Genomic DNA, 26,945 nt, shown 5'->3' on the forward strand with positions numbered 1-26,945 from the left:
AAGAACCAATAAGCACAATTTCATAGAAATATGCAAGGGCCCTGAACATAAGAACCAATAAGCACAATTTCATAGACATAAGCATAATTAGTTTTGCCATTACGGATTAAGAAACAAGTACCAAATAACATAGTTTGATCACAATTTCATAGACATAAACATAACATAGTTTGATCACATCCAAATAGTTTCACGAAGCCAACATAGGTAGCAATCAAACATGACGATCATCAGCAGCAACAAACATATATAGTTTAGATGATATCGATGATGATCATCATCTTCAAGCCTTGACGGTTGGTCTTCCTGATAGTAATAAGGATGGCATGTCCAACATATATAGTTTAGAGGAAGCTTTTCCACCCATCTGTGCTTAAATTTGTGCGGCCGTCCGTGTCCACACCGTACGCACAAGTAGTGACGGGGCCCCTTGCGGTAAGGCGTATTCCAGCATAGCCTTCTTCATCAGTCTCGATGCCACAACTCTCAGATAGGCTCTTTGGCAATTTCTGAATAAGAAAACATATCAATTAATAAGTATGGATTATCTAAACTATTAACAATTCCTTGGAATCTACACTAATAACATACCATCTCATGTCGATCGATCATGGTAGTTGTCAGACGGGTCATGAATGGCGCCCCGATCAACTCAGCACGTGGCAGAAAGTTGTCCCATAGGTTGCACACCTCCTGTTCGCTCAGCCTCACTCTTTGAGCACAGATGGCTTCCTCAAGTGGGTCTTCATCTTCATAGTCCTCATCAAGTGGTGGTGGTGGCGCCATGTTCCTTATATAAGCATTGGTTGGATAAAGTTAATTAAACAAATATCACATATGGAGATATATAGCAAAACAAATATCACACAAGAAATCATCACATATGGCTATAAGAAAGACTAAACCTAGGGTTCATCTAGGTTCTAGGGTTCATCATATCAACTAGGTAGGGTTCCTCGTATGGCTATAAGAAAGACTAAACCTAGGGTTCATACATTTGCAACTATATGAAATAGGAATACACACATTTTCACACTATGCATTAACCACCTACCAATTTTGCAAAACATTCATCTTCACAAATTTGCAATACATTAACCATCTACGAATTTTGTTATGCCTTTATCCTCACAATCTTGCATTCAACATACAGAAAGATTTCTTATAAAATTCATATATACATAACAAAACAAAATGGACTAACATATATGCATTCACCAACATATCCTCACATATCTTGCAATTGTTTCACCCACACATCCTCACATAGGCCTACTAAATCATATACTCCTAAACAACTAAAACATCATAAAAAAATCAACACCAAAACCTAGGTTGCACCTAGTGCCAAACATAGCTTCAAAAATAAAAAACCATTGCGAAAACTGATTGGAGGGAATGGAGGAGCTTACCGGCCTCTTCGATTTGCCCCAAAGATCCACGAAAATGGTGGAGGGAAGAGGGAGAGCGAGGGAGGGGATCGGGAGGAGGAGAGAGGCGGCGCTCGACTCTGTTCGAGTCGAGGGGAGGAGGAAGAACGGGCTGGTGGGTGGGGTAGGGCCCGCCCGCCACAACCACGGGCGGTAGGCCTCCCAACCCTACCGCCACAGACTGTGGCGGTAGGCCCTTTTCCCCGTCAGTACGCGCCGACGGCCGTCAGTCACCGTTACAGGGCCTACCGCCACTGCTGATGGCGGTAGGACGTGCAAACCTACCGCCGGACCTCCTGACGGTAGGAAAAAGGGTCAGATCCCGAAATAATTTCAGACAAGGGTCAGATCTTGAATTTCTTTGCAAAAAGGGTCAAAACACGAAATTTTGCCGCTCTTGGACCCCGACACCGCCACCTCGACCCCATCTGCTTTGTCCGGTCCAACAGATTCTTCCTAGTTTGATTCGTCGTCGCAGTTCACTGTTGACCACAACTTCGTTGAGTCCTGGCAGCTCATCGGGTCCGCGGATGGACACAACCAGATAGGTAGAATGACCTCCCCCAAGCTCGATGGCAGAAGAGGTGTGGATGTCTATGATCAATGCATGTCAATCGTCCGGAGTGGTCAAAAATTGGTCGGCGCCCGATGCGTACAGAATCCAGGAAGTAAAGAGAGCCACATAAGACATGAGGAAGGAGAACTGGTTGTTAGGTTTCACATTTCACATAGTGGGAGGTGAGCTTTGATCCAATTGCCACTGTCAAGAAAAGGTGGGCGGACAATTAGAGGAAGGTTCGTGAGTTTTTTTTCTTAATGCGATGAAGAACTACACGCCATTCAAAATCTTAGTTCCATCTCCAGCTACACACACGCACACACCTATATCCAAACTTAATTGTCTCCTGTCTAGAAACTGGAGGGGTCAACAGAATAACTAGGAAAATTGTCTAGAAAATGGAGGGGTCAACAGAATAACTAGGAAAAATGCAAGGAGCGCTGATGGCGTACTTGCTTCCTATCATAATTTCCACAGTTTATCATCTCCATGCACAGACCTCCTGACCCAAGATCCAACAAGGCACTTGTTCACTTCCTTAAGGTCAGGAATTCCTAGCCCAGCAATTTTCTTTTTCATGCATATCATGCCCCAATTGGCAAGATACAATTAATCGGTTGTGTTAACATGATGAAACAATGCAGACCCTTGGACTGAACCAGCAGCTTAATGCTTCAACAATGCAGCAAAAAAAAAAACTCAGGCATGGTAACAGAATCAGTCAACCTTTGCATCCAACACATGGATAATCAGAAACATTTGACAGGGCACAGATCGGCCAACATGGCAGCACCGAACCAAAAGCTCAACACAGCAGCACTAATCCAACATCTAACCAACTCGTTCCTCACAGAGGAACCCCTCCAGTGGATAGTTTGCACTAGAAAACTCAGACCGCAGGTACAAGGCAGCCCTCGGGCATCAGTTGTCAGCGCCTCTCCTTCCTGGACAACAGGGTGCCGGACAACTGCATTTCTCCTGCCTCTGGTATCCAAACGAACATGTCGGCGATTCAAGTTCAATCACTTGTTATCTTGGTCATATCAGAACAACAAAACATCACATGTCACTTCAATTAGTAATAAGGGACAAACTGAAACATTCTTTCTACTTCAGGACTGACTCGAACCAATCGAGCTGACGGTCTTTTTTTCGCAGGAACTGCCTATAAGTTTGGAGGTGGAAGACGTGGTGAACCCGTGAAATCTACTCCCGGAGGGTGATATATTCCTCCGAAGCAGTACTTGCACACCACAACAGAAGCTGCACAAATATAGATCACTCCCAATTAGTGTTTTGTATAATTACTACTCCCTCCGTTCCTAGATATAAGTCTTTTTAGAGATTCCAACAAGGGACTACATACGGAGCAAAATGAGTTAATCTACACTCTAAAATATGTCTATATACATCCGCATGTAGTTCGCATTGAAATCTCTAAAAAAGACTTATATTTAGGAACGGAGGGAGTACAAAATAAGAAATGACGTGCTAGAATTGATTTCACAAAAACATTACTACATCTCAGCAAAGAAAGAAATAATAGTCCAACAATAAACAACAACTCGTGGTACTTTCTAAAAATGAGTATTTTCACAAATGTAAAATCAACTTCGTAACAGTAGTTTTTTAGTGATCGATTCAATGTGACAGAGATGTGTAATCATTCGTACCTTTATTCACGGCAGTGCAATATCTGAGCAATTCGGGTCCTTTTTCCCCACTCAACTCAGCAAAACACCTGTACCGGTTTCTCCCTACATAAGCTTTAAAGTACACATGCCAATAGCTCAACGGGTCATTCTGGTCCAAGATAAACATGTTGCTGTCAACTCCAACTGCACGCATTATCTTCTTATCATCACTCTGTAGGTTAGAAGCAAAAAGATTAGGATTCCACAGATTCAACTATACTTTTGGTCTATGCAGCACCAATACGGGGCCACGGACACGGCCATACAGATATGCGGGACGGGGATAGGGATATGGGGACACGGGATAAAGCAATTTTTAGAAATGGCCATACGACAATACGGCGAGTGTATATATAAAATAATGTAATAAAGACAAAATGATAATCTAAAGATGTGAGATACTGAGATGAGATCAAAATATTATGGCGTGTGGTGAGGCGTAAACAACACTTCGTATGATAGCAAAGTAAATCACACACAACCTGTAACTTTTTAGGCTTCGTATTCAAATAACAACCTTAGAGTTTGTATCGTCGGTTAGGCATCAAACTTGAACTAATGTGGGCACTTGATTTAACTGCCACTTTGTGTTGTTGGATAGTACAACCTGATAAGTTCCAGCTATATTTACGTTTGGAAATGTGTAAATACGAGACATTTTGTTCTCCGAATGGTTTGCTCTCATTCCATGTGGAGACAAATGGGTCGTACTTATGCGACACCTCGACTAGATTGGCACAGGCGACGCCCTCACGCCTCAAAGCCCAAGCTAAACACCTTACGCTACTCTCTAAGGCAGGCACAAATAAACACATACCTGCTGTTGTGCGTTGAACTGCTCAACCGCCACATTAGTGCAGTGAGTTGTCTGACAAGGAGGCTCGTCGCTGAAGTATGCCACCATGTCCAACTGTCTTGGCAAATCTTTTGAATCAGGATAATGTCCTATTCGACTGAGGAGCCGATGATCAACAAACTCCTGACCAACACTATAAAAAGCACAAGTATGTTCTCAGTCTTTCTAATTCAGTCAAATGTGTAACGAAAAGCATGATTATGTCTTAGTTCTACCTAAATCAGTATCTATATATTATTGCTTTGTTCTTAAATTTGAAATGATGAAAAAAAATCCTTTGCTTTTGAACTACTCATATTTGTCTTCTTTATGAGAAATAGGTGCAGGCTTTTAATCCGCAAAGACAATTGAAAACATACCTCTTGCCAGGCTTTGGTGGATGACCTAAAGTAGAAATCACCAAAAAAAATCCATTAGTCAGAATAAACAATAATACTGATTCACTCAATGCAATTTTATTTTATTAGTAGTGCCTCTCTGCATTGCACTTTGCAGGGGTAAGACTAGGTTCCTATAATCCCTCCCCAGACCCCACCTTGTGTGGGAGCTTCTATGCACTGGGTCTGTCCTTTTTTGCCTGAATTAACTTAGCCTACTAGGCAGGGTTTGAATTATGGGAGGGAGGGCTTACCTTCATTAATTGAGAAAAATATTAATTTAGGTATATTCTTTTCTGTCGCTACTGTTTCTTATTGTGTGTGCTAGCTCAAGTGATGCGACTAGTCTGGATTATTATTGATGCACAGGCATGTTTTTTTTCCCTGTTGGGTGTTAATTCAATTATGTCCATGCATGCTGCGCAGTAACAGGAGTTCCTGCCCGCTACTCTGCAGCGGGGATCTTGCAGGTTGCTCTAGGAAAAGGTTCAATCAGAATCACAAAGGGTTGGAGTGCTATGTGAAACAGTGTTTGGTCAGAAGAAAGGGGAAGGTCAACATAGTGGATTGATCTGGTGAAAGCCATAAGTTGGGGCAGATATTCTAGTGCTACTGCAACTCCAGAGACTCAAAAATCCTGATGTTCTTTTCCTGTAATAAGTTCCCCCAAAAAAATTGCCTAAGTTAAATAAAATAGTCTGGATCATTATTTTTTGGGACGTAGTTTAATATGCACAGCCAATTTGGCAGTCTCAGACCACTAAGCAAACAGGTTGCCCTAGTTCACAGTGTACAAATAGGTTTATCTGTTATGTTCTCTTAATTGCAAATGTGAGCCACGCCATGAGCTGAGAAGTATATATGGGCATAATATTTTAGCAAATTAGAATGCTGTTGTTCTGTCACAAACAAGAATGTAGCTCATATCTAACCTCGTGAAGTTGCCATTAGCTGTGCCAGCCTACAAGAGAAAATAATTAGCAATTAGGATTTAGGAGTCATCAAATAATAAGTGATCTGCTCCTTTTAGAAATTTAAATCCATTTCTGAGTATTTTGATGGAAGTTCAACCACCGTTACTCAAGTCATCGTCATCACATATATGGCAAACTAAAAGCTGAATTGATGTTTACCAAATTTAAAATGTATACAAGCTAAATTAATATTTACTAAATTGAAACATATAGAAAGAGTGAAACTGAAGCTCGGTGGTGATCGAGATTTTTGAAAAATTCAAGCAGACGAGAATTAGCAAAAGAAGCCATCAATATGGAGTTATACCACAATCACTGAACTAATCTCAGCATAATGACTATCTGCCAAAGAAACTAGATGTATTGATTACTACCCTGCCCAAACAATCAAAACAACAAAATAGGATCCAGCTGTAGGCTAGTCAAGAACCTAAGAGAAAACTTCATCATTCTGTGGATTCTGATTGAGGTATCTTAATTCTCAGTGAGCAGCTATGCAGCACCGGTACGGGACAGTGGGACACTGACACAGTGATACAAACTCAGGGACACGGGATACGGCAATTTCAAGGAACCATAAGGCGATGCAGCGAGTATATATAAATAATTAATAAAATGGCATGTAATAAAGACAGAATTATTTTAGCAGCAAAGCAATAACAGCAGCATCAGGCCATCAGCAGCCCAACGGTCCAGCAGCACGCATGTAACGTCCCGCTTCTCGGTTTCACTCACAGAAGAAGGATTTGCAAACAAGAGTAGCTGAGAAGGTAGGTGGGAAGAACAACAAGAACTCCTTGGGCTCATAGGATAGGAACTTTTTTTCCCGTTGAAACTAGGCAAATGTTTTTTTTTCTGTTGAAATACAAAGGATCGGTTCCTCTCTATAGGAATATGATTCTATTCCTACAAACCAAAGGGATCCAAAAGAATTTTTCCTACAAAATTCCTATCCTTTAGAATCCCTGCAAAATGAAGGAGGCCCAAAGGGGAATGGTTCTAGGGTTCTTAGGATACCCCTTCCTGTCTACGGCTTTAGTAATCGACATGGGTTTGGGCCCAGTCCGCACCAGCTTTTTTGAAAATTTTGAACTTCAACCTAAGATTGTGTCAAATATGGTTTGTATGCCAAGGCAAACACAAGTTGGCTACTGGCGCAGTGGAGTGGCACACGACCTGTGTTCAGGAGGTCACCATCGACTCACAGTGCTGGCCATTGTGTTTTTTGAACTAGTATTCGCATTGAAGAGAAAACTTCGTCGATGCGTTAGGCATGGCTCGAACCCACGCCTTTCGAGAGCCTGGGCAGTGAACTGACCACTGCAGCAGAAGTTTGCATCCATTCCAGGTTCAATATCATATATTTTGACGCTAAAATATTTTAAATTCAAAATTTATTTGGGGCTGACGCAGCCAGCTTGGTGGTTGGTGTAGTGCTCGTCATGGCTACGAGCGTGACAACGCAGCCCATCAACAAGCAAGCACGCAGGTAGCCCAACAGCAAAGCAATCATGCATGCACCAAGCAAGCGCTCAGTGTGGCAGAGGGCAGCAAGCACAAGAGGACCGGAGGAGATGTCGGTGTAATTTCCGACAATAACAATCATGGGCAGCGTACGCACAGAAATTCAGAGTGGTGCACTTGAGATGAGGATTTACCAAGGTTCAGGTCCCATACAGCGAAACAAAGCGAGGGATGGTCTGAAGCACTTGTGCCAGCATGTGAGTCTATGCATAGCAGTGGCATCCTTTGCAAGTGCGCACGATCTGTTGGGCGTCCACGACCGTGGTTGGCCAATACAAACCATGCAAGAAGGCTTTCCAAACACGTGACTTAGGTGCGGCATGGTGACCACAGGCGCCCCAGTGTGAACTTCCTGGAGGACCCTTCCTCCTCGGAGATGCACCTTTGGAAGACATAGAAGGAGCTCCACTTGTGCAGCTCTCCACTGATGATGGTGGCTGGGTTTGGCGCGTCGGACATGCCACACCTAGCCTCGTCATTTATCCTAGGGAAGGGTTCCCATCATCATGTAATACATGAGGGGCTTAGTCTAGCCGGGGTTGATAAAGAGGACTTCCGCCCCTGAAGCCCAAGCATCCTCTGTCGAGGGTGGAGGCAACCCTCCCAGGCGCGACTCAGACCCAAGGGTGACTTTCTCCCTGACTGAAGGTGAGTGCAACTCCTAAGGGAAACATCTAACAGGACTGAGTTTCACGCGGAGCCTAAGTTGGCCAGCTCGTCTGTCACCTCGTGTCGGCAGAGTACATCATGAGTTCTAGCCCGTCAAACTTGGCATGGAGCTTCCGCACCTCTTGGCAGTATGCCTCCATGGTGGGATCCGTGCACATCCATTCCTTCATGACTTACCAGACGAAGAGATCCAAGTACCCACGGGCGAGGAGCCGGTGGATACCGAGTGATATGGCGATGTGCAACCCGTGTAGAAGCGCCTCGTACTCAGTTGCATTGCTCGGCGCAGGGAAGTAGAGTTACATCATGTACTTGAGATGCTCCTCTTTGGGGCAAGTGAGTACGACACCAACCCCTACACCCTGTACTCAAGGTTGACTATAGGAGGGAGGGATTGAGCTTCACTTCACTCGGCCACGAAGTCGGCGAGCGTCGAGGACTCGATGCCAGTGCGAGGGGTGTAGACCAGACCAAAAGCATGAGTTCCATTACCCACTTCACTGTCAAGCTTCATGCGGTAGCCAACGGAACCAAAAGTCTGAACTGATGGAAAGGGCTAGGCAATCTACATAAACTTTAACACCCGCTCTCACATGTGAAGTGGGAAGTCAACATGTGAATAGACCCAAAGGTATGGGTAAAGAGCCCTATACATGCAGGGGGGGGGGGGCAGCAGTCTTTAGATAATTTGCGAAAGCCTAGACTTGAATTGAACCCAAGACCTCAGGCCCTGATACCATGTTAAGCTTCATGCACTAGCCAATGCAACCAAAAGTTCAAATTGATGGAAAGGGCAAGGCAATCCACATCTTGGTTGTCGATGACTTTGGCGATTAGGGAAGCAGTGACCACATGGACCGTGTGTGGATGTTAGTAATGAACCAATTTGGGACATCATAAACAGGCCATATATGATCTTCTAAATTTATGGGCATCGCACCTTGAACTCAAACAACACCTCATTGATGAAATAGATTGGCCGCTGCACCTTCTGGGTGTAGCTGGGCTCAGACCTTTCGACCACCAAGACAACGCTAACCACCAAGGCAGTCACGACCACATACAGCAGTAGCGGTTCTCCTTACGGGGGGACTAACACCATCAATGTAGTCAGTGTCTTCTTTAGTTCATCGAGCGCCTTCGGCATCCACTTGAAAGTGTGTTGCTTCTTCAAGAGCATGTAAAGGGGCATTGCCTTTTCACTGAGCCGCAAGATGGAGCAATCGAGTGTCGCTGCACACCTAGCCAGCTTTTACATGGCCTTCATGTTCTTGGGCGGCCCCATCTTGAGGACAACTTCAATGTTATCGGGGTTGGCCTCGATTCCTCACTCAGAGATGATGATTCGAGTAGCTTCCCAAAAGGGATCCTGAAGATGCACTTTTCCGATCTAAGCTTCACGTTGAACTTACCGAGGTTGGTGAATGTCTCTGTTAAATCCGTCTGTGGGCCCTCCTTCCAGATCTTGATCACCACACCGTCGATGTAAGACTATACGTTTCTTCCAATCTGATGGTGGAAGCAGCATTTGATGCACCGTTGGTACATGGCACTCATGTTTTTCAAGCCAAAAGGCATTGAGGTGTAGCAGGAGGCACCGAATGGGATGATGAAGAGCGTTTTAATTTCATATCCTTTGTTGATCTTGATCTGGTGATAACCCAACTAGGCGTCCAGGAGGCAAAGTGCCTCACAGCCTGCGACAGAGACGATCACTTGGTTGGTGCACGACAAGGTGAAGGGTCTTTCGGACACGCTTTGTTCCGACTAGTATAGTCGATACACATCCTCCACTCCACTTCTTGTTCTTCTTGAGGACAAGGACCAGGTTAGCCAGCCACTCGACATGATGCACTTCCATGATGAAGCTTGCCGCCAAACACTTTGTTATCTTTTCGCCAATGACCCTGCACTGGTCTTCCCCGAAGAGGCTTAGGTGTTGCTTGACGAGCTTGCCATCCTTGTGAACATTCAGGGAATGTTATACAATGTCCCTCAGGACCCCTCACATGTAGAAGGTGGTCCACACAAATATGTCCCAATTTGTCAAGGAAAAAGGATAAGTGCATCCTTCTGCTCGAGGCTGAGCATGGGCCGATATGCATGACCCTGGCGAGATCCACCAGGTCAATCTCAATCTCCTTGGTGTCTTGCACCGCCTAGAATGACGAGGAGATCATGACACTTGTTATTTGATGGCCTTGAACTTCGCCGCCGTAACCAATGTGATGGGCATACTGGAAGTGGCATCGCACTGTGATGACCCCACTAGGGTCTGGCATCTTGAGTTGGAGATAGGGTAGTTGGGTATCTTCATGAACTTGGCATAGCACGGGCAGCCTAGGATAGGGTGGAAGGAACCTAGCATATCAATAAACTTCAAAACACAGGTTCTTGATCCTGTAGTTATTGGGGGTGCCGAAGGTGACAGGTAGATTGAACTACCCGAGTGAGTTGGCCTGGTGTCCCAAGATGACCCCGTGGAAGGGTACACCAGTCGGCCTAACTCTGAGGCGAGGGATCTCCATCCCATCGAGGGTGTTGACACAGAGGATTCAGAGTCGCTCCCTCCATCCATCCGCACCTGGGTGAGTCGAACGCCGTCGACGAGTTGGTCCAAAACCAGCGGGAATCTACCCGGCAGTGGGACATGTTCCACGTGGTCGGCTCGTCCGAAGGTGATCCAGGTCTCGAACACTTAAAGAAGTGAGGTGTGCTTGGCTTGGTTGCATAGATCTCACGCATATGTGCTTAGCGCGATGCTTGTCCCCGTAGCTGTTGGAGCCACTAGAGATCACGTAGCAATCGCTCGGTCCTGTGTGCCTCCCCCCTCCCCCGCCATGAGCTGACATGCGGGGTGCCAGGAGGCAACATTCGCTCGTCCTGTGTTGGCACCGAGCACATTGAAGGAGGCACACCTTGTCCAAGGCCCCATCAAAGACAGTGCCACTGCATTGAGGCCCAATGTACCTGGCTGCCATTTTGCCCCTTGTCGGGGTGTCGAGTTTTTTGCCGTCGGATGAGGCTCACATCCACACACAAACTGTGCATAGCGCGCCAAGTGTCAAGGTTTTAAATGCAGTAACGTCGAGCAACAATTGATTTGTATGGAGGGGCATGCAAGTAGCGAATCGAGATGGCTGCACACGAGACACACGATCTACCCAAGTTCAGGCCCTCCCTGGAGAGGTAACACTCTACTCCAACTAGCTTTGGATTATATTACTCAAGTGCCGACCGGAGATCGAGAAGATTACCGAACTTGTGTCTTGGATTAAAAAGTATGGCCTTGACGGCAGCCAAGGTGGAAGAGGTAGGGTTAGGTAGAAACCCTAGACCTAGATGGCTCTAGAATGAGATCAACCCCCACCCCTCTTCCGAGAGGGCCCTAGCTCGCCTTACATACCTGGCCGAGCTAGGCTTACATGGTTCAGGTCGGACAATAGGTGGGCTTGTTTGACCGGATCAAACCAGACATGCTTTGCCACCACATTTAGCCTAAATGCTTTGGTATCAGCCATGCAATCAGAAATGCAAATTTAACATGGATACTCCACCTAGCAACCATTCCCTACATTGACCATCCTTGGTGTTGCCTTCATTGGGACTTTCTCCTTCCCATGCATCCAAGGTTTGAACACCACACCTCAGCTTCGTAAATTCATCAGCTAAAGGTTGCATAAGGTCATCAAGTTTAACTCTAGGATGTTCAAGACCGAAAATTATAAGAAAGGACTACATGCTCCAAGTGCATTATTATGACTTCAGGGCGGAGATTTCAAAAAAACAAAAACACTGACCAACAATAATAAGAAACAACATTCGAACTTGACCCACAGCTAGTCGGACATTCCTCAAATCTAATGCAAAGTTTGGTTAATCTGGGTCAAGTTATTCCCATGTTTCACCATCGCATGGGTGCACCATTTGACCAGAATTAGAGCGAGGAGACCCTTTGTGTGATCACATCATTTTTGAGATCTCCCATGCTCATACAATCGTTGCAACCTATCTATTATGGGCATGGGCCACAACACGTAATGTGCGATCTTACTAGAACCATCTCTTTATCAATTAGTAGTCTGCTTGTGTGTGTATTAATTCACATCGATCTATGCAGTGTACTCAAGACTTTTTGCTTTCTGAACAGGGCATGTATTACTTTATTTGGTTCAGTCAGTGAGCAGTGAGGTGCCTAATTTTCCAATGGTACTACATTGTGCAAGCTTCTCTAATATTACTTGTTGTTTTTGCTCTTTGTTCAAGATTTTACAGAATCGGAAGGTGCAACGCTACGAAGGCCAAGTCTGATAAGAGATAGTGCTCCATCCTTCTCTGTTGACAGGTCCAATATTAACTTAATTGTTGTATATTATAGTCTGCACAAGAACACCGTTGTTGATTGATGGACCGTGGGTGGATTGCTTGCTGACCATAAAGTCACTGAGCAATCAATCTGAACCTTGTCATGATGATGTAGTATTGGAACTAATAGTTGAGCTGATGCCTTGCATGCTCTATTACAAGGAAATGCGAGTAAACAAAAAAGTGATTTTTCAACTAGCACTGGGATCGTAAAAATATTATAACCAGGTTCGGTTCGTCATTGATTATGGCAGCTGCACTCCAATCCTTGAACGAACCAAAAAAAGTAGCACTGTTTTATGTATAGTGAACGAAGTGCTGAATAATAAACAATGACCTATGTAGTATCCGACACTGCCCTCGTGCAACTCCAATATTAATACTGTGAATTGCTAGGGATTGGACACCCACAATAAAAAAAAATATGTCCAGTGTTGTTCGAGCAAGAACATACCTCGTATTTGGTCTTTTTGAGACGATTCCGGTTCAAATCGACTGTGTTTTCACAGCTTCCTGCTGCTGCTGCTGCTCCGGCTGATGTTTGCCAGTCTTCTCCCGAATTCGATTCACCCGTGGGCCGCAGGACAGTGGAGGAAGTCGGAGCTCAGCCACTGCACGGGAGATAGAGGCGGGTGAGATGATGGACGAGGCGGCGCCGGACAGAAGAGGGAGGCGGCGCCGGAGGGGGGAGCTAACCGGACGGGGGAGGGAGGCGGCTGCGACCGGAAGAAGTCAGCGGACGGTGGAGTCGGAGAGAGGCCGCATCGGACGGGGGAGGCGGCGGATGTGAGAAGTGGGGACGATGGAGTGGACTAGGGATTTTGACCTAGTCAATCCTGACGGAAAACACTTGATTACAACCGGCCGATAACGCGCAGTTTTCAGCCGCGTGTGTAGCCGTTGGATCAAGCTGTCATCAACGCCAACGCGCCGCGTCTGGCTTCAACCATGTCCTCACAAAGCCACGTGTTCCCAACCTTTCTTTTAAGAAAACCGCATATTCATAATAGATCACGGACCTTTTTTTATAAGGAAACCGCGTATTCATAATAGATCACGGTTCAACAACACAGGCATCCCAATTCTAGAGAGAGAGAGCGCACGCCAGGAGGACATACACTCGGTACAATTGTAAAATAGACCCTGCTAAAATTGAAAATACAGCCGGCTACTTGGGGCCACTCTCCAAAAATGATCCATCAACCATCGCCGACCTCCGTCGTCGCTAAAACACCGTCGGATTGGAAGGAGATGGAAAACCTTCAAACCATGGTCCAGAGACAAAAGCCGCTTTGTGAGCCGATAAAACCATCTATTATGTGGCACGTCGACTGGGGTACTTCCCGTATATCTGGCCATGGGCCGGGCCGGGCCGGGCTTGAAAAAGCCCACGACAGAAAACTGAGGCCCAGGCCCTCCCAGGCCCTATCATCGGGCCTACTTTTCAAGCCCAAGCCCGACCCATCTGGTAAAAATCCCTTATTAGGGCTTAGGGCCATGGGTCGGGCCTCTTCCTTAAAATGTCAATATGCCAAGCCCAAGCCCGTCCAGGCCCTGCTGTTGGGCTGAAAACTCAGGCCCAAGCCCGGCCCACGAGCAAGCCCATCGGGCCTAGGCCCTAGATTTTAGGGCCGGGCCTGAGATGGCCAGGACTACTTCCCCGCGCCTCCCACTGGAGGCCAGCACCACCATGTTCACTTGACGAAGTCGAAGAAAGACACCAGCGCTGCCTGTCGTCGATCGTGAACCCAGCACCGAGCCATCCGCAATCCCGCTCAAGTCGTCACAGCAACCATCAAAGACAAGGCAACCGCCAGCCCAGACCAAAGAAAACTAACCTCGTTGATCCGAGAGACCAAAGAGGAACACACGCCATCAACTCTTCGACGTCGCCTTGGACAGTGACCTCGAGATAGGGAGAGTCGCGGCACCATTATTTGCCGGTGCGCCACCGCTTCCACCATCAAAGCCGCCACGCCGAAAACCTAGCCCTAACCTATATACAAGCCTACGTTGAGGCACCAGGGCTCCCCAACCCTCCCGTCGCCGGAGCTGCGGATGGAGGGAGGGAAAACCCACAGCCTCACCGCCGGCGCTGGACGGAGGGAAACGGGTTTCCTTCCTTTACGCCGCGTCAGGAGCGAGAGGAAAGGAAGAGTGTGTTCCCAACCTTAGAGCATCTACAGTCGGGCGCCTCAAAACCCCTCTCAAACGGACGGCCCGATCAATGACCGGTCAAAAAAAGTCACCCAGACGGGACATCTCAAGCTAGCTTCGAGTGCCCGGGCTAACTGACACACCTCATATTCATCCCAAATCTGAGGCGGGTATGGGAAGGCTCAGGCGCGACCGGGTGTGTCCGCCACGTCTTGCTGACGTGCGGGATCCATGCCAAACACTCTAAAACCAAGTGGTCTGAAGGTCGTTTCCTCCATCAGACCGATGGTGTCGTGTGTCGCCGCTCAGGCACGCCACGCAAGGGCCATAGCCCGGCTATTTAAGTCAGACGCCGGCACCCAAACCCTACCCGTCCACATTTTCTCCCCTTCCATCCTTCACCACGACTTTTCACTCGGCGTCCCCCTCCACAATCAACTAGCCATGCCACCATGCCGTCGGGTCACGACCTACGCCTATCTAACGTCGGAGCACCGGCTACAGCCCCTTGAGCAGATCCTGGCAAGACGCGAAGCAAGGACCATCGCTGGGCTCCCTCTGGACTTGGCGAAACCGGAGGAGGAGGATGCGGAGCCGGCAGAGGCGACGGAGTAGCAGGTAATCCTCGAGTCCTTCCAGTCGGAGACGGGGGTGGTGGTCAACCGTCATATCCTTCGCGAGCAGGAAGCGAGAGTCGACGAGATGCTCACCTATATAGATTAGAAGTAGGAGCCGGGGGGCCCTGAGTTTTCAGTTTTACCGCACACTCCCATCTACCCGACGCCTGGCATGGAGATTGTGGATGTCACCGGCGACGAAGAGCGGTGTAGGCTAGTTATTAGGTGATCAGCGTAGTAAGTGAGTTTTTCTTTTGCATGCTTTATATAGATTTAAGGGGTGAAATATGAGGTATTCGGATGTAAAGAAGAAAATATGAGGTGTGACGGTTCACTGCCCATGGACAGGCTTCCACGCGTCCGCGGGCATTTGAAAGCCGAATTTGGTGTTCGCAGCAGTAGACACTCTTATCCTGTCAGTACCCTTCTTCTTCCCCACCTCTCCAACGAGTGAATTGCAAAAAACATCGACATTGAAGGCTAGGATTGCAGAAATTACACTTCTACAGTTTTGTGCCAAAAACCACTAATTCTGAGGTTAATTTTTTTGCAAAAAACACTAGTCGCTCGATTAGACCGTTTTGAGCACAATTATGACAGGTGGGTCCCGCTAAACAGGGTGATGTGGCATGACATGACATGTTACAAATAGGTAGAATAGCTTAGGCTAAAGTGTAAAGAGCCCTAAAAGGATAAGGCCATTTAAAAAAACATCCACCCCGTGCGTTTCACTGCCCAGCCGCCATGGCAGACCATGCTGTCGTAAGCCAAGCCACTGCCACCACCGCCGGAAGCCACCCCTCCTTCACAGTGTCGCCCACCTTCCCCGGGCCGCCGCTCCTCCCTCCCCTTCGGATCCGGTCGCCTTCGCCAGCTAGCCCGCCGTCGTGGCCTCAACCCCTCCCTCCCCTCCGGATTCGGCCGCATCAGGCCGCCGCCGTCGCTAGCCGGCCCGCCGCCGTGGCCTCCACCCCTCCTTCCCCTCCGGACCTGCTGGCGAGGTCGTTCATCAATCGCAGGCGGCGCGAGCAGCTGCAGGTGGCCCGCCTCCGTGCCCCGCCGTCCTAACAGACACCACTGGCCACGCACGGGAAGGGAGTGGAGGCCACGCCGCCGTCGCCAGCCAACCCGCCGCCGGAATTCCCCTGCGCCCCGCCGCCGGAGCAAGCAACAACTTCGCCGGTCACGCTCGGGGAGGGAGTGGCCTGATGGAAGACGAAGGTCAGAGGACCCGATTGCTTTTTTAGGGGTCCTTTTGCAAAATAAAGTCGTGTCTGGATGTAATTGACTGTTTCTTTTGTCATGTCACCCTGTTTAGAGGGACCCACCTATCATAATCGTGCTTAAAACGACCTAAGCGAGCATCTTGTGGTTTCTGCAAAAAATTAGCCTGGGAATTAGTGTTTTTTGGCACAAAACTGTAGACTTGTGATTTTTTGCAAGACTGTGCTTCAATGTCGATATTTTCTGCAATTCACTCCCTCTCCACCACTTTCTCGTTAATCCTTATCCTCACACAAAGCACACCACAGCCTGCTGTGGCTCTCTCCGCAGTCCTCACGCCACCTCTGGCTGCGCACCACAGCACCGCTGCCGTGGGGCAGCGGAGCAGAGCACCTGTGTTGCCGGAGTTGAGTTGCGCTGGAAACACCATCACCGATTACTGCAGGAACAGGGCGGCGTCATCGCTGCAGGCCGCCGAGAGTTACGAGGGTCGCGATGTCGTGCTGCAACCCGCCACACCCTACTATTGCCATGCGCTCCCCAAAAGAACGCGTGGGCAGAGTCGAGTGGCTGCCGCTGGGAGACGTTGGGTGATGGTGTGCCGGCCGACCGCTGCTGCGACAGGAAGCGGAGTTATTGTGGGGCGCCGGACAGCGATGCTACCTGAGGTTCTTGTGTTGCGATGGCCCATGGATGCGTTCTAAGCACTGCTATCCAAGCTCCCCACACACCGGTGCCGCATCGACGATTGTCAGTGTTGTGACACAGCGCTCGTCAGTGCTACTGTGGCTGCTATGCAGCACATGCGTCTTTGTAGGGAGACACTGGTGATGCGGTACGGCACTCGCCGGAGCTGCAAGGCGGATGGACAAATCGTCGTAGGGGCCGCCGGTGTTGCAATGCAGCACTCCACTAGGGCCACCGGTGCCACGATGCAGCATTGGTTGGCATTGCTAGTACTCCTACCAAATACTCATCGGATACTTTAAGGGAAACGTTTAACACCGGCTGACCGGCCGAAGCCAGCGCCGGTCTCCTCGCGTAGTGGGCTCAAAGCAGGTGGCCCACACACCGCTTTGCGTTGCCCTTATCTCATCCACGGGACACCCTCCTCCACTCATCTTTCCAACCCAAATACAATCTATCTTCCCCTTTCTCTGTGCTTCCTCCAAATAACACAAATCCATGGCAAAATAAATCACACACAGCTTGCAGCTCTGGCGAGAGCATCTGCTGGTCGCGGACACGCGCAGCTCACGCTCTGCCCCAGTAGCATGCCGCGTGCAGCTCTGGCGAGGGCATCATCTGCTCGCCGGGGCCTTCCCCAGCAGATGGCTTGCTGCAGACGAAGATTTCGCGCCCCGCTCCGCTCGCAGGAGAGGGCAACCACCAACAGAAGATGATGCAACCTCGGCTCGGCAGAGCTACAAGCATAGGCTCGCGGAGCTGCAACCAGCCACACAAATGCTGGAACCGGCGACGGCGGTGCTGCGACGGCTTCAGCGGCGATCTAGCTTTGCTGGAACCAGCTACTTTTTTTGCTGGAACCATCATTAATTTTTGCTACCACCCACCCATCCAAATTTTTGCTACCATCTGATTTTTGCTGCAACCGATGAACCATTTTGCTACAGCCGTTTCGATTTTTTGTTACTATCAGTGTTTGTCGAATTTTGCTACATCCATCTTCTGTTTTTCCTGTCTTTTTTGCTACAACCATATTTTGATTTTGCTGGAACTGAAGTCATTTTTTGCTACATCCACCCACGGCGGTGTTGCTCAACGGCAGCAATGGCTTTTTTTTGCTACAACCGTCTCGGATTTTTGCTACTATCGGAGATGCCATTTGCTACCACCAGAGTTTTCGCTATTTCCAGTCTTCCTGGAAGCATCAGGAGTTTTTGCTACCATCCTTTGTTTTTGCTGGAATCATCCTAAAAATTTGCTACCAACGTCTTTTGATTTTGCTGGAACCGGCATTTTTTGCTTCGGTGTCGGCGGTGAAGGCGGGTGGTGTTTTGGTTCGCCGGCGGCGGTGAGGCTGCGAGCGCCGGCGACGAGCAGGGGCAGCGGTGGTCCAAGCGAGAGCAGCGCAGGCCAGCGTGCGGGATCCCGCGAGCGGCGATGGCGCTTGCTTTTTTCTCCTCTTTTTTCCCGTGGGGGAGGATGACGATAGAAGATGCGGGGCAAATCTAACGGTTACGCGCGTCCAGATCTAGCGGCTCTGGTTTGACCGGCCCAAACGTTCCGCCGGTGCGCCGGCGCAGAGTACTGCCCATACTTTAATGGCTCTGCGGATCTTTGTGCTAAACGTGCTACTACTTCTTTAGCAGTGTCAGATTGTTGGACGGACTCTTGTCCTTCCTTGTTAGCAGCTTCATTGCTGACATAGATCATAATTTGGAATCTTGTGGAAACTGTTATCCTATTAATGGAGATTCTTTCTTCCATCTAGTGAACTGAGTTTGAGACGTAGCTGAACTTCTCTTCATGACGTGATGCTGACATGTTATTAACAAAGTTACAGATTGTAAAAGGAGGGCAAATCGCTGAATGTATAAAGCAAAGCAAACATGCCACAAGTCGAATCAACATTATTGATCAACAATGCAATAAATAGAAAACTCCGTTGATACATCAATTTTGTGGGAATTGGAGCTAAACATCAATTACATAAAACAAGATATAGTGCTGTTGAACAGGCTAGGCAGGCATGATGACCAATATTATTTGTTCCAGAGCAGAAACATTAGACAAAGGCTCATTGGTGAGGATTATGCCCCGCCAAGAACAGCAAGTGTAGTTTCTAGTTTGAAGCATATTTTGATTTCAAACTAGCATTAACAACGCCCTAAACTGTAGGCAAGCATAGATGACACATGACAAATTATTCACTCCATCACACATGAAATTCAAATAATATCTGATGAGTAAACATGCAAACATCACATGCCAATAATTTATGTCATCACATCACATAGCAATAATTTTAACTCTAAATTCTAAGGATGCAAACATCACACATGAGCTGATTTTCAATGTGTTCACAACATATATGACAAAAATTTATGGCATTTATGTCATCACTCGTGATGGTGATTTCAACCTCCAACTAGTACCAATTCACATCCTATGTTGCAGAGATGTAGGGCATCCTCGTGCTATCATGCCCTCCGATGAACATATCTCCTTTTGGATGTTTCAGAATGTCGTGACATGCATGACAACGCTCATAATCCATGGCGCCCCTCATCCTATGGTTGATATTCCGATATATCTCATGGCAACCGCCTGCGGGTAAAACAAGCATTTGATATTTGAAAATATAATACACAGTTATAAAGATTAAGCTCAAGTAAACACATGTATGCTGCCACAATATATCCTAGTACACAAGATTTATGTATGAATAAGAGTGGGCTTCATGTATTGCTTCGAACATGCAGCATCCTACATTAGCAAACAAATGGTGCATTACAAGAACATAGATATTTATCTACGATTGGTTGCACGCTACTCCTACCAATGTTCTATATTTGCAATCATTCTCACCATATGATATTCTGTACTTGCATACAAACAATTATACCCAGAATCTGCATGTTTAAAAAACTGTTGTCTAATGAAAATGACAGTGTAGAGAAGGTGACACCTGGACTGTTGCCACGGGTGGATGTGCTCTCCGAAAATAATAAATAATGGTATATACTTAAAATCATACACTCCCATCAGAAATAAGTTCTCACATAGGATGCCAAAATTTAATGACATGCCCACTTCTCTCACGGAAGAAATTACTTGCACTATTATCAGAAAGAAGACTATCTCAGCAGCCCAGATTTCTTTGTTCAATGGGCTGCTATTGCAGTTTTCTATTTTGGAACACAAATTTGAGTGACTAGAACAAGTTACACAAATCTGTGCGAGGGGAGCTGCACCAGCCCAAGGAGAGAGCGCACCAATAATCCAGCTAAAACTAGAGATATTTTTATCTGTATATTTGAGAAACTCCAGATCAGTTTCAAAGTTGTTAAGTTTATTGATTTACAAATTAGTCCTTTCTTCTCAAGGTAAGGCTCTAAGCTAATCTATCAGTATCCCTCAAGGGCCAATCTACATTTAAGAGGGCCCTAGCCAATGAAAAATTGATACGCTTAGACGCGCTTAAGCACCAAGCAATGCCCTGGTGCTTCGCTTTCAGCCTTAGCACTGAACTAAGCGCCACAAAAATTATAGACGCCTAAGCGAGGGATTGAGCGCTGAGCGCGCGGTGAAGCACGCTAAAGCGCAAGATAGGCAGAAAAAAATTATCGGCTGGGCGCTGTCGCTCGTGTGCATTAGGAAATGAAAAATTGAGTGAAAAGAGGGAAAGAGGGCTCGGGATAGTGTTTAGTGAGTGATTCTGGATACAGAGGACAAAAGAGGGCTCGGGACACATTCGCACAGAGAAGAGCTTGGCGGCAGTGACACACCAACACCACCAACCTCATGCTTGGAAGCGACCTCACACACCAGCGTCCTGACGACAGCCTGCCAATCCTCAACCTCCTCAGCTCCTCCCCCTTAGCCGTCTCGCCCTTCGGTCTTCCCCGGCCTCTCCAACGACAGATCTGATCCCCTTCTCCACCCCGAGCTCCTCTTCCCCTCAAGTAGGTCCTCTGCTCGCCCAATTACCCTGTGTGGCTCTGCTGTTTGCTTGCTTGTGCTGCTGCCTGCGCAGCTGGTTGCTCCTGATGTGCTGCTGTCTGACCGTGTGGTGTGGTAAATCTTGGGTGTGGTGCTTGGCTGCTGTTTGACCATGTGGTACGGTACTTGTTGCTTGTGTGTTGTGGTGTGCTAGGCAGGCTGCTAGCTGCTGTTTACTGTTGTGGTGTGCTGCTAGCTCTGCTACTGCCTACTAACTGGTCAATGTTGTGATAATGCAGTGTGCAGCATGGATGGGTCAAACAAAGGCGGGTCCAGCAGAGACGGTTGGATCAGACCCTTTCCTAGCAAAACTCTGAGGCCTCCTTTGGTTTCTAGGAATTCTATAGGAAGGATTATCGACGGAAAATTTCTTTTGGGGCCTTTTGGTTTGTAGGAATGGATTCCTATTCCTATGTAGGATAGGAATCAATCCTTCACATTTCAAAGGAAAACAAACATTATCCTAGACTAAATGGAAAAATTCCTATCCTATGCATCAAATGGCATCTCTGTCCTACCTGCTCAGGCCTCCTTTGGTTTGTAGGAAATAGAATCCTATTCCTATGGAGGAATTCTTCCTATCCTCCACATTTCATGTCCGTACGGCGTCTGTACAAGATGCTTAAGCGCCCCTAGGCACCACTTAAGTTGTCATTGCACAAAGCAGTAGCCACCGTTCACTCAGCGCCTAGCGCTTCAAATAACCTTGCCCTAGGGCGAAATCAACGACATGGTTCCTTAAGGCTATGCATATGTATATGACTATATGTATATATTTTCACTTGAAAAAAATCAGTGCTTTGAAAATAAGCTTCTTCGAGCAGTTCTTGATGCAAAAACATGTCAATTTGTGATGTCATACCGTCGTGCCGTGGTCACCGTGGGCAAACAGAGGCCAATGGGTGAAACATGAATACTAATTAACATAATGCTTTTAGCAATCCGATCAAATGAAAAGTACTAGGTGCAACATGCTAGTTAAATAAACTGAAACTACAGGTATCATAACTTTAGTTTCAATTGGTATGGCAATAGAGTTTAGCTAGACATAATTCTTTGGGATAACAATCAACTTGACCAATTGGCTGAGTTGAACACTAGATCAATTACCACACGGCAGTGCTATAAGGAACAGAACTAGTACTTCCAAATACCAATCGATGACTAATTAGCAGTGTTACTACAAGCTGAAAACCACTATGTACTAATCCATTGATGCTAGACAAAACTGAGTAGTCAACAAGCAGTACAACAAATCCTGCAACGGACAACCCTGCTACTGACAAAAGGATTGCAGATTTACATCAGTTGTGGGTCTGACCTTGTCCTTCGGAGCTGATAGGCAAGTCTCCTACGATGGTTGCGCTCGTGTAAGCGTAGCGGGACTAAAATGATGCCAACCGCAGCAGCGATGCAGGGGAAGCTATGACACCGGAACCAGCAGCGATTCCGACAATGGCGATGATAGGGCAGCAGAGGGCTTGAACCTTAGACAATGGCTACTGGATGTTTTGCAAATGTTTTTTAGGGAATATCTTGCAAGTGTTTGTATGAGGCCAAAACACATGGCCTTTTATCTGCTTTCCTCCTCATCTGATGTTTCTTTCCATGCTGCTGGCTTGGCTACCGGATCAAACTGGGCCTTTGCACAGGTGCGTGAGGACGTGTCTGCCTATGCAAAAATATAAGCTCATGGGCCCCCTCCAGGTTTGGGCCCTAGGCGGTCAACCCTCCCGCCTTGGCCTACAGCCGACCCTGCTCCCTCTGTATTCACAATTGCTGTTGCGCCCACCAGGAGCTGCACCAGCCCAAGGAGGGGCACACCAACAATCCAGCTATAATAAAACCAGGGATATGCTTATCCATATATTTAGAAACTCCAGATCAGTTTCAAAGTTGTTAAGTTTACTGATTTACAAATTAGTCCTTTATTCGCAAGGTAAGGCGCTAAGCTAATCTATCTCTATCCCTAAATAGTAAATACCTCTAGTGAGTGGTGACAATACAAATTGGTCCTTTCTTCGCAAGGCAAGCATAATGCTGGTTGCTAAATACCCATAGTGAGTGGTGAAAATATATAACTAGCAACCAATATTCAACTATAATAACATAATACATAATAAGGCAGGCATCCAAAAAGCATACCAAAACAAGGAGCATCATCGATAATCGAGACATGCAGCACACGCATAGGCTCGGCATCTTCCTGCAGCTGGAGCTTTGGAATGAGCATGAGCTCAGCGAAGAAGAGCCTCTTTGTAGGGTCATCACTCTTCTGGGGTTTGGCGGTGAAGTTAACATGGGCATATGTTGTTCCACATGCCTCGGAAAAGCAGTTGGACGTCAAGGCTTGAGAAATGTCGAACTTGTGCTGATAGTTGATAATTGTATTAGGAAGATCCCATTAGTGCATCAAGCAATAGAGTTATATAGCAGATTAATATGCTGCGCACGCAATAAATACCTCGGTCTTTCTGGCATTGTAATGCGCCAAGGCAAGGTTAGCAAAGTGTTTAAGTTGTTCTAGGTGAAGCGAAGTGGGGTCACGATGAGCGAAGCGTGCTTCCATGTCCTCAGCGGTTAGGTACTCTTCCCTGCAGGTGAAGCAAGGTAGTTAGCACTTGTTTCGCCACATTGTTAGGTAGAAAAGTCAAGTGTTTTCTCTTGAGCAGTTCCATGTCCCATCGACAATTTACATGGACAGTGTTGAATCTGGATAGGAAAGCACAAAACATGGGAATTCTGTGTGTTTTAGCAGTATAGAGCATCAACATGGAAGAGGAAAAAGAACCAATTTTTGGACTCTAACATGACACATATCTAGCATGAACAAACCAGTTAGTTCACCACTGCCACTAACAGCCGCCGTAATATGCAATGAGATGTGCGCCTACCTAGTGAGTAACCAAGCATGGTCGTGTTCCTAGTACAAGATAGTATTTGATCTGCAAGTCAGTCAAAGCCCTTACTCTGTGTCGCTGGGCTTGGGGTCGTAGTTGATGACTATATTCTCCGGCCAGCCCTCGGCGAGCTTGCGGTACCAGCGGACATGCTCCTTCTTGAAGTCCCGGAAGGCGACCTTGGCCTCCTCGGAGTCGCACCCGCTGTCGTCCATCCTCTCCAGCTCCTCGGCGCGCGCCAGGTGCTGCCGCCTCAGCTCCTCATGCGTTATGAAACCCAGCTTCATCCTGAGCTCCACTTCCAGCGGCAGGGTGCGCGGGAGCCTCCTCCACGTCCCCGGCTTCCTCTTCCTCGCCGGCGCCGCCGGCCCGCCGTCCACGGGTCGTGAGGACGTCGCGGAAGACGCTTGCGACGACAGCGACCAGCTGGGGCCGTCATCCATCCTCGATTTGGAGTCGGGATTGGGGTCCATGGATCCTCGATTGGGATTGGGGATTGGGGATAGTCTCTAGGTTTTCCCTTAGCGGCGGAGAGGAGAGGAGAGGAGCCGTCCCCAGCCGCGCTCTAGTAGTCTTAAGCGCATCGGCTCTCTTATTGGGCTCTATGTTGCGGGCCGAACGCACTGGCCCGTGAAAAATTGGGGTCTGCGAAAAATTTACTGTTTGAACCTGATTTTATTTTTCTTCTAAGAGCTACTCACATGTCCAAATGCTTTGAAATTTGGCACGCACATCACACACTCAGTCATCTCTCTGCATAAAAGAAAATCAGATTTTTTTTTGAATTTTTGTAGCATTATTTTTTTTAGTTTAATATTCATCGGGTGTAGACGAGCTCGGGCTCGGAATTGGATATTCGGTAAAAAAAGTACTCCCTCCATTCACTTTTGTAAGGCGTTTTAGACATTTAGGACAACACCCAAAATAGTTCAATTCCAGCCGTCTTAAATGTCTTACGAAAGTGAATAGAGGGAGTACAATTTTGTGGATAGAACTGTGGTTGGAGCAGAAAAAGGTACTCCCTCTGTAAAAAAATAAGTAAGACGCAAGTTCACGGTCATTGGACAACCCATTTCTACATCATCATCTTGCACGTGTGCAGTGCAGAAATATGATTCCATGGTTCGCTTATAAGTGTCAGGCATTTAGGAACCAAGGAATTTCCTAATTGACTTAATGTCTTAATCTTCATGCGTGTGCAATGCAGAAATATCTGGTCAAGCTGATCCAACTGATTGATAATATCTGTAGTAATAACCAAGATTTTGAGGTGAGCATCAAAATCGTTCTTGTTGTTTATTCGATAATATTTTTTTAATGATATGTTGCTCTTGTTGTTTGCATTTTAGTTCAGATTTCTTGAATTGTGAGAATTCCATAGTATTTGTAGTCATGTACAGTAGATGTGTGTGATAGTTTTTTTTTATTCTTACTCTTGCTCTTTTTCAAAATGTTGAACATAGCTTTTTTTAGCTTGACAGAGAAAAGTTCAAAGACCCTTCGATGTTGTCACGGGAATGGATGCCTAAGTGTCTTGCGCATTTAATTTTAAGGGGAATCACATAGAGAGAAATTCAAGAACAAGTTGTCTAATCAGGTTAACATAACACCTATGCATTTCTCTGTCTTTTTTTACTTACACTCTTCACTCTTTGAAATTAGTACATAAACAGTATATTTTTATCTGCCGTGCAGAAACCATATTTGAAGGTCACTTGCAGAATAAGGATTTTGTGCCTCTTGAAGTCTTTTTCTTTTTCTTTTTGAGGAATTGGCCGTTAACCGCCCATATATTAAGAGGAATAGAATGTTGGTACAACTTGCATATGACGCCGATGGCCAAGACATGATTAGCCCCAGGCAACAATGCAAATTAAAAGAAAAAAGAACTACAGAAATTAATCTGGCTCCAGTGGTGGGTCATTCTCGTAGTCTGATAGCCAGTGCATGGTCGTTGTGGGTAGCTGAAGATCCTGTCTAATAAGATGAAGAACGCCGTCTGCTGTAAGGGAAACATGCTCAAAGACACGCCTGTTCCGCTCCTTCCAAATCTGCCAGCAGGTGTAAATTGCCGTGACCATGTCCTTCCAAGCCAAATAACAAGTGAGATCATTCCACCATTCGGAGAATTTTACGCAAGTTCCATAGTCTCACACCAACAGGCCACCTGATGCCAAATATCCCTAGAAAAGCACTTCATAATTAGATGGAAGGGTGTCTCATCCTCTTGATTGCACAGAGGGCAGCAGTCGGCATGAGGGATCCCTCTGGTCTGGAGATTATCATTGGTTACACTAGTGTAGAACCGGGCTTTAGCGCCGGTTCGTAAGGGCCTTTAGTGCCAGTTCCACAACCGGCACTAAAGAGTGGGGACTAAAGGTCCCCCTCCCCCCCCCCTTAGTACCGGTTCATCATGAACCGGCGCTAAAGTGCCACCACGTGGCACGAGCCAGGCCCGGGTGCGTGCAGGACGTTAGTACCGGTTGGTAACACCAACCGGTACTAAATGTTTGGGGGTGTTTCGGTATTATTTTTTATTTTTCCTTTAATTTTGTGTTTACAATTTAATTTAGTGATTATTTTAGTTATTAAATCATTAGGTGAAACTACCGCAGATTAGTTTCGACTAGATGCATGTGGATCCCAGCTAAGTGATCAAGTATAATATGTGATCACTTAGCTAGGATCCATCCAGCTGAAACTAATCTGCGGTTTCTTTCATAAATGATATAATAACTCATCATCATCATCATATTAATATAAAAACTCTTGCATCATATCATCAACAACGGTAAACTAGCTAGCTAAAAATCATCATAGTCGTCATTACCACTGTTTAATCATCATAGTCATTACCGCTATCTAATCAGCACCAACACTAGCTTAAAGAAAAAAACATTCACTTGTACCAGA

General features: G+C 46.7%; 2 protein-coding genes across 2 annotated transcripts; both read right to left on the reverse strand.

Moving 5' to 3' along the window:
* Nucleotides 1-2,670: 2,670 nt before the first annotated feature.
* LOC123149779 (uncharacterized) lies at nt 2,671-13,035 on the reverse strand. The gene is made up of 6 exons (XM_044569514.1): nt 12,903-13,035; nt 5,849-5,877; nt 4,899-4,923; nt 4,501-4,662; nt 3,663-3,855; nt 2,671-3,252 (listed from the first exon to the last, which is right to left on the reverse strand). The coding sequence occupies exons 4-6, from the start codon at nt 4,585-4,587 to the stop codon at nt 3,155-3,157; spliced, it is 378 nt and encodes a 125-aa protein (XP_044425449.1). The 5' UTR covers nt 4,588-4,662; nt 4,899-4,923; nt 5,849-5,877; nt 12,903-13,035; the 3' UTR covers nt 2,671-3,154.
* Nucleotides 13,036-19,352: 6,317 nt separating this feature from the next.
* Nucleotides 19,353-24,594, reverse strand: LOC123149780 (uncharacterized). The gene is made up of 4 exons (XM_044569515.1): nt 24,102-24,594; nt 23,597-23,726; nt 23,278-23,503; nt 19,353-19,737 (listed from the first exon to the last, which is right to left on the reverse strand). The coding sequence occupies exons 1-4, from the start codon at nt 24,503-24,505 to the stop codon at nt 19,577-19,579; spliced, it is 921 nt and encodes a 306-aa protein (XP_044425450.1). The 5' UTR covers nt 24,506-24,594; the 3' UTR covers nt 19,353-19,576.
* Nucleotides 24,595-26,945: the final 2,351 nt, after the last annotated feature.

This window comes from Triticum aestivum, chromosome 7A (assembly GCF_018294505.1).
Source record: "Triticum aestivum cultivar Chinese Spring chromosome 7A, IWGSC CS RefSeq v2.1, whole genome shotgun sequence".
Lineage (NCBI taxonomy): Eukaryota > Viridiplantae > Streptophyta > Magnoliopsida > Poales > Poaceae > Triticum > Triticum aestivum.

Bases quoted from the DNA above. Each gene is read 5' to 3' on its own strand.
- LOC123149779 (XM_044569514.1), bottom strand. From the start codon at position 4,587: ATGGTGGCATACTTCAGCGACGAGCCTCCTTGTCAGACAACTCACTGC. The intron at 3,856-4,500 runs GTATGTGTTTAT...TCTAACCTACAG, and splicing joins AGTTCAACGCACAACAGCAG to AGTGATGATAAGAAGATAAT. The intron at 3,253-3,662 runs GTACGAATGATT...ATATTTGTGCAG, and splicing joins TTGCACTGCCGTGAATAAAG to CTTCTGTTGTGGTGTGCAAG.
- LOC123149780 (XM_044569515.1), bottom strand. From the start codon at position 24,505: ATGGACCCCAATCCCGACTCCAAATCGAGGATGGATGACGGCCCCAGC. The intron at 23,727-24,101 runs GTAAGGGCTTTG...CTTCACCTGCAG, and splicing joins CCCAAGCCCAGCGACACAGA to GGAAGAGTACCTAACCGCTG. The intron at 19,738-23,277 runs GTATGCTTTTTG...TTTTACCCGCAG, and splicing joins CGATGATGCTCCTTGTTTTG to GCGGTTGCCATGAGATATAT.